The sequence below is a fragment of the Triticum dicoccoides genome, chromosome 2B (assembly GCF_002162155.2).
Source record: "Triticum dicoccoides isolate Atlit2015 ecotype Zavitan chromosome 2B, WEW_v2.0, whole genome shotgun sequence".
Taxonomy (NCBI): Eukaryota; Viridiplantae; Streptophyta; class Magnoliopsida; order Poales; family Poaceae; genus Triticum; species Triticum dicoccoides.
In genome coordinates, this window is record NC_041383.1 from 419,082,810 (window position 1) to 419,090,963 (window position 8,154).

The 8,154-nt window shown below is 47.0% G+C and overlaps 1 protein-coding gene across 1 annotated transcript; it reads right to left on the reverse strand.

Moving 5' to 3' along the window:
* Positions 1 to 754: 754 nt before the first annotated feature.
* Positions 755 to 1,647, reverse strand: LOC119363989 (preprotein translocase subunit SECE1-like). Its single transcript, XM_037629376.1, has one exon. The coding sequence runs from the start codon at positions 1,562 to 1,564 to the stop codon at positions 1,046 to 1,048; it is 519 nt and encodes a 172-aa protein (XP_037485273.1). The 5' UTR covers positions 1,565 to 1,647; the 3' UTR covers positions 755 to 1,045.
* Positions 1,648 to 8,154: the final 6,507 nt, after the last annotated feature.

Here is an 8,154-nt window from a genome sequence, read left to right on the forward strand (position 1 = left end):
GGGAGCCGGTGGTGGAGGAGCGGCGCGATGCAGGGGCGGGGCGGGGCAGGAACGGAATCGACCCGCCGCCACCATCCCTGGGCGCGGCGCTGCTTCGCCGGCCGGCCCTCCGGCGGTGGCGATGTGGGCGTGGCGGAGTCGAAGGGGGGCTCCCGGCGGCGAGGGTTTCCCCCGTGTCGCCAGACGCGGGGGTGGGTGTTGTTTTCTCGCACTTCCAACACGACCAATAGCTGAACCTATACCATACCAAAACATACAGGAACAACACCCAAATCTAATACCCAATATACATGTATGTCATGATCATAGAAAAAGAGCAGGAGCAATCCATACCAAGCCATACAGATCAGCCATGGTCGGGAGAGGCGATTGTATCTTCAAAACCATATATTCTGACAACCCAAAGAATATGAATGATCTGGAACCAACACCGAAATTCAATACCCAATATACATGTATGTCATGAAGAATTGCATCATCTGCCTGTGAATATTACTGCTCGGGAATGAGGTTGTAGATAAGAATGACCATACACTTGGGTTCACAAGATAGATCAGCCCACAAGATTAAATGTCGCCTTCAGACAAGAGGTTTAGCTGGAACTAACTGTTAAGACTGTTCTGTCATTTCATAATAGTACGATATATAGGATGTTTCCTTGTCGAGGTTACAACTTAAGCTAAAATGTTGTGCGGATGAGAAATGTAGCTTTAGCAAATCTCTACACTAAATAGAAAGTACTGCCAAGTGCAAGTAAGTTTATCAGATTTATCAAGTAAATTAACCAGCTCTGTTTGTGCTACCGACATAAAAACTCAGCTAGGTTTCTCTTCTCGGAGTAAGAGTAGTTTAACACAGAAATGCCAGCCAAAACTCTTTCCCGAAGACCGAATCGCACGCACATGTTAGCACAATGCAATTGTCTGCGGAACAGCGTATCATATTTCTCTTGCAGCAACACAGCCATTTTCAATCTATCAACCTTGCAATACGCCTATCTGAATTCTCGAAATATAAACGGAGACAAATTGATGCCACTTCACCCTTAGAAGAAATCCTGAAGGCCCCGGCCAGCGAAGACACGGTCGGAGAGCTCGGCGAGGATCGCGTTCACGGAGAGCAGCGCGACCGTGGATCCCGCGATGATCCCGAGGACGACCCCCGTGGTGCCCAGAACCTTCCCCGGCGCCGGCCACTCGATCTCCGTCATCTCCTGCGCCACCCCGGCCCACCACCCACCGCCGCCCCTGGCGACCTCCGCCTCCTTACGCGCACGCATCACCTCCTTAAGCTCCGTCGCCACTTCATCTGAGGTCTTTTCACCCGGAGGTGTTTCCTCCTCTGCGGGCTCCGCGGCTCCGCCCGCTGCCGTGGACGATTCTTGTTCTTGCCCCTTGTCGCTGGCGGTGTCCTTGGATGCGGCAGCGAGACTTCGGCGGACGGAGATGGAGCGGGAGAAAGAGAGCATGGGAGGGCCGCGGGTGTAGAGGGAGAGGCGCGCGGCGGGATTCGACCGGGCCGGGGCGAGGAGACGGTGGAACGGGGTGGTCGACGTGGTCGCCATGGCTTCCGTTTTGGTTGGCTCAGCGGCCGGAGCTGGAGGCTTCTTTGCGCCGGAGATAAGACACAAAGGGAATGGATCGAATCCCCTGCCGAGCCACGCGCTCCTAGGAATCGTCTGATATAAATCGGACGTTTCGGCGCAGTCCAGGGGCAACAGAAGCCAACGCCGTGGAACTCGACCCCTTTCCTCAAATTTAGAAATTTCAATATGAATCTTTGTATTTTTCTTAAAAAAAAGCTATAATTTCGTGTATTTATCATCAATTCATCAAAAAGGAGAAGATTGAAAGTGCATATCACTCAATTATTGCTTTTGTGTTGTTGACAATAGGATTAGGAAGATCTAATGTCAGTTGTTAAGTGTATCTCAGGTATACCTGGCCATAAATCAGGCCGAGCCGGGCCTAAGAAAGCCCGCGGTAGAAAACCTAGGCCCAGGCCCGGCCTTTGAGCCCAGATTTCAGGCCCAAGCCAGGCCCATCAATGGAGAAGCCCGTCAGGCCTCGGGCCTCGAGAGGGCCTCTTCCTTAAAACGCAGATATGCTAAGCCCAAGCCCGACCCGCCCCAGCCTTTGGGCTCAAAACTTAGGCCCAGGCCCGGCTCGTGGGCAAGAGCGGGCTGTTCGGGTAGGCCCGACGGGGCCGGGTTTCCCATGGCCAGGTATAGTCTCAGGACATTGTGAAGGAAATATGCCCTAGAAGCAATAATAAAGTTGTTATTTTATATTTCCTTATTCATGATAAAGGTTTATTATTCATGTTAGAATTGTATTGATCGGAAACTTAAATACATGTGTGAATACTTAAACAAATAACGTGTCCCTAGTATGCCTCTACTAGACTAGCTCGTTGATCAAAGATGGTTAAGGTTTTCTAACCATAGACATGTGTTGTCGTTTGATAAGGGGATCACATCATTAGGAGAATGATGTGATGGACAAGACACACTCGTTAGCTTAGCATAATGATCGTTCAGTTTATTGCTATTGCTTTCTTCATGTCAAATACATATTCCTTCGACTATGAGATTATGCAACTTCCGGATACCGGAGGAATACCTTGTGTGCTATCAAACATCACAACGTAACTGGGTGATCATAAAGATGCTCTACAGGTATCTCCGAAGGTGTTTGTTGAGTTGACATAGATCAAGATTAGGATTTGTCACTCCGAGTATTGGAGAGGTATCTCCGGGCCATCTCGGTAATACACATCATAGGCATGCAAGCAAATGACTAAGGAGTTAGTTACGAGGTGATGTATTATGGAACGAGTAAAGAGACTTGCCGGAAACGAGATTGAACTAGGTATAGAGATACCGACGATTGAATCTCGGGCAAGTAACATACCAATGGATAAAGGGAATTACGTATGTTGGCATAACGATTCGACCGATAGAAATCTTCGTAGAATATGTAGGAACCAATATGGGCATCCAGGTTCTGCTATTGGTTATTGACCGGAGAGGTGTCTCGGTCATGTCTACATAGTTCTCGGACTCGTAGGGTCCGCACGCTTAACATTCGTTGACGATATAGTGTTATATGAGTTATATGATTTGGTGACCGAATGTTGTTCAGAGTCATGGATGAGATCACGGACATGAAGAGGAGTCTCGAAATGGTTGAGAGGTAAAGATTGATATATAGGACGATGGTATTCGGACACCGGAAGAGTTTTAGAGTACACCGGGTAGTCATCGGGGCACCGGAAGGGGTTCCTGACACCCTCGGCAAGTGTATGGGTCTTATGGGTCAAAGGGGGAGAAGCACACCAGCCCACAAGGGGCTGGTGCGCCCCTTCCACCCCTTGCCCATGTACCAAAGAGGGAAGGAAGGAAGGGGAAGGCGCCCCTAAGGCAGCCAACCCCCCTTTCCTCCCCCCATACACAAATATGGAAAGGGGGGATTCGGCCAGGGCAGGCGCCACCGTCGGCCACTTGGGGCGCCCTAGGGGCTTCCTCCCCTCCCCCTCCACCTATATATATGATAGGAAGGAGAGGGGCAAGACACACCATGATTCCCTAGCCGTGTGCGGCGCCCCTCTCCCTCTAGTTCGTCCCTCGGTCATATTTTCGTAGTGCTTAGGCGAAGCCATGTGGAGGTAACTTCACTATCACCGTCACCATCCGTCGTGCTGCTGGAACTCATCTACTACTTCGCCCGTCTTGCTGGATCAAGAAGGCGAGGACGTCACCGAGCTGAACGTGTGCAGAACTCAAAGGTGTCGTACGTTCGGTACTTGATCGGTTGGATCGCGGAGAAAGTTCGACTACATCAACCGCGTTATCAAGCGCTTCCGCTTACGGTCTATGAGGGTACGTAGACACACTCTCCCCTCTCGTTGCTATGCATCTTCATGGATAGATCATTGCGTGTGCGTAGAAACATTTCAGTTTTCCATGCAACGATTCCCAACACATTGAAACTCTCATGTGTGTCTAAAAGATATCAGTGGCGCCCTATATAAAAAGGAGAAAGGACTGTGCTTTTCATTGGCTCATAAATTTTTCTGGTTTAATCCGAGTCGCTGAAAAATCCGCTATGTTGAGAGAGTTGGTAAACTCATTCCATCCATGCATGCTCTATTCTCCCAAATATGCCACCAAATGGAATGGTTTTTACCAATGCTAAAATTGACAAGACAGGAAGTCTGGGTGCCCGGGGTCCTGGACCTCTGGGTGCCTGAAGTCATCACAGAGCAACCACCCACCTCATCATGGTATAGGTGCCCGGGGTCCTGGACCTCCGGGTACCAGGAGTCATCACAAAGCAACCACCCACCTCATCATGGTATAGGTGCCCCGGGTCCAGAGCACATGGGTGCCCGGAGTAGGGGGTTTCCCCTCTGGTTGGTCCGGGTGCTTGGTGCTCCTTGCTATCGACTCGTTGTTAGGTCTGGGTGTCTGGATCCCTTTTGTCCGGGTGCCCGGAGTTGCCTGTTGGGCAATGGTCATTTGGGCTTGGGGGTATAACCCCCCTCCTTCTTCCACGTTCCTCTAAAATCTTTTCCAAGCTTGAGATCTCCACCCCCTTCACCCAAACACTCATTTCGGGATTGGAGGATGTTCACCCGATCTACATTCTTACCAAATCTATCTTTGTTTTCCCAACTATTTCTACATCATCAACTTGTTACTCTTGGAGCTTGGACTCCTAGGCTATTAGGATTTCTCTAAAAGTTTCCTTGATTTTGGTGTGCTCTGGAGACGTATGTAAAGGTGTGGTAGTCGCCTTCAAAACCAACCCCGAGTCATGGCCGACACACTAGTCTTAGCAGTGCCCAATTTTTCTCAACCCTTTATTTTGGGAATAGATGCATGCAGTGAAGTGGTAGGGCGGTGTTGATGCAACAAGGTCACCCTCTAGCATACTTGAGTAAAGCGTTATGTGCCAAGAAGAATCAGGTATTCATCAAATATGAAAAGGAGTGTCTTGCTATTCTTATTGTTGTCGATAAATGGTGACCATACCTTCAACATCAATAATTTGTGATTAGAACTAAGCTCTATTGCACTTATCTGATCAATGATTGCATACGGGAATCCAACACAAGGCATTCATGATAAAATGAGACTGAATTATGAGATCCAGTACAAGTGTGGCATTACAAATGCCGCATCGGATGCACTCTCTCGACGTGTGCATCAGACACATGTATTCGCATGTTTGTTGTCGTACCTACTTGGATGGAAAATCTCATGGAGGATTGTGTGGAGGATATTGCAACTAAGACAATGTAGGAAGAGTTGTCACTTACAGGAACCACTCATGGTTATTCACCGGACAAAGTGGTGTCTGATTCAAAGGCCAGTCTAAGTGGGTAGCAATACATGGGTGGATACTCCGGCGTTTTGGCTATCTAGCAACATGTCAAACGCCTTTGCATGGTGACAACTGAAGAAAATTGTTACTCAATACGTCCAACAATGTGACATATGCCCTCGAGCTGAGACGAAGCATTGCCATCAACCTGGCTGCTACAACCACATAATAGTCCATCACATCTGTGGCATACTATCGGTTGGAATTTCGTGGAAGGCCGCCCTAAATCCAATGGCACGGATGTGATTCTGGTCATGATCGACAAGCTTACGAATTGTGGCCACTTCCTGCCCATAAAGCACCCCTTCAAAACTCAACAAGTGGCACAGATATTCTTTGATCAATTCTACCCTCTTCATGGAATGCCATTTCACATCATATCATACATGGTCTAGTTTTCACCAGTGCCTTCTGGCAAGAGCTCTTTTGGTTGTCAGATACAGTTCTAAGCATGAGTTCTTCGCGACACCCGAAAGCAAATGGCCAAACTTAGCGCTTGAACCAATGTTTTGAGGCTTTTCTTTAGTGGTTTGCTCACGATACTCCATCCAAATGGGAAAATGGTTGTCACTGGATGAACATTGGTACAACACTTCAATTCATACTGCAACGGGATGTTCCGCATTTGAGGCGGTGTATGGATATCTACCTCTCCCCTTTGGCGTGCCCACAACTGTGTCCAACACAGACTTGGCCGAGATGTTGGATGAGCGTCAGTCTATGACTGAGTTGTTGCACCAATAATTGTAGCAAGCTCAGTTCCATATGAAGTGGCAGGAAGAAAAGAACATAAGTGAATGTTCCTTTGAGGTGGGAGATTTGGCACATCGAAATACAATCTTACTTGCAAAAGTCTCTTGCAACATTTCACAATTAGAAGCTCTCATTGAAGTTCTATGGGCCTTTCACCGTTGATACGTCTCCAACATATCTACTTTTCCTAATGCTTTTCCTCTTGTTTTGGACTCTAATTTGCATGATTTAAATGAAACTAACCCCGGATTGACGCTGTTTTCAGCAGAAACCATGGTGTTATTTTTGTGCAGAAATAAAAGTTCTCGGAATGGAACAAAACTTTGCGAGGATTTTTTATATCAAATAAGAGAGTTTGTGGAGCCAGGAAGTACCCGAGAGGGGCACCTGGGTGGGCACAACCCACTAGGGCGCGTCTGCCCCCCAGGCGCGCCTTGGTGGGTGCTGCCCACCTGGTGGCCCCGCTGACCCTCAAACCAACGCTATAAAATCCCATATTTCCAGAAAAATCAGGGAGAAAGAATTATAGTGTTTCACGAGACGGAGCTGCCGCTGTCTCCTGTTCTTCATCGGGAGGCCAGATCTGGAGTCCGTTTGGGGCTCCAGAGAGGGGGATCTTCGATCTTCATCATCACCAACACATCTCCATCGCTAATTCCATGATGCTACCCACTGGGAGTGAGTGATTCCTTCACAGGCTCGCTAGTCGGTGAGGAGTTGGATGAGATTCATCATGTAATCGAGTTAGTTTTGTTAGGGCTTGATCCCTAGTATCCACTATGCTCTGAGATTGATGTTGCTATGACTTTGCCATGCTTGATGCTTGTCACTTTGGGCCCGGGTGTCATGATTTCAGATCTGAACCGTTTATGTTATCACCATTATATCCATGTTCTAGATCCGATCTTGCAATTTATAGTCACCTACTAAGTGTTATGATTTGGCAACCCCAGAGTGACAATAGTCAGGACCACTCCCGGTGATGATCGTAGTTTGAGGAGTTCATGTATTCACCGTGTGCTAATGCTTTGTTCCGGTTCTCTATTAAAAGGAGGCCTTAATATCCCTTAGTTTCCATTAGGACCCCCTTACACGGAAGGGTAGGACAAAAGATGTCATCCAAGTTCTTTCCATAAGCATGTATGACTATTTACGGAATACATGCCTACATTACATTGATGAACTGGAGCTAGTGTCATATCGCCCTAGGTTATAACTGTCTCATGATGAATATCATCCAATGAGTCACCGATCCAATGCCTATGAATTTATCTTATATTCTTTCTGCTAAGTTACTACTAGTGCTACTGCTATCGTTACTGCTACAATATCACTACTATCACTGTTACCGGTACCGTTGCTATTGTTGCTATCATCAAAACTATCATATTACTATGCTACTAATCACTTTGCTGCAGATAATTAATCTCCAGGTGTGGTTGAATTGACAACTCAGCTGCTAATACCTTGAAATATTCTTTGGCTCCCCTTGTGTCGAATCTATAAATTTGGGTTGAATACTCTACCCTCAAAAACTATTGCGATCCCCTATACTTGTGGGTTATCAAGACCTTTTTCTGGCGATGTTGCCGGGGAGCATAACTATATTTGTTGAGTAACTTGGGATTATTATCATATTATCACTATGAAGAATCTGAAGGATGCTAAGACTATGATTTTTCTCTCAAAGACGAGGGGAGGTAAGGAACTGCCATCCAGTTCTGCTTTAGATTCACCTTCTGTTATAAGTAAACTTGCTACACCACAAGATGCTATTAATTCTGATATGTTGCAAGTTATTGATGATGCTACTTCTGCTATGAATGTGACTCATCATGATGATGCTAGTACTTTGCTTGATGATGATGTGCTACTAGGTGAATTTCTTAATGAACAAATTGATAGAGTAAGACAACATGACATTGTTGAATCTGATGATGAACTTGAAACTGAAAATCTTGAAACACCTACTAGAACCAGTCCTCCTAGATATGAATTGCCAAAGGTACCGGAA

Excerpts from the sequence above, each read along its gene's own strand:
- LOC119363989 (XM_037629376.1), bottom strand. The coding sequence starts at position 1,564 with ATGGCGACCACGTCGACCACCCCGTTCCACCGTCTCCTCGCCCCGGCC.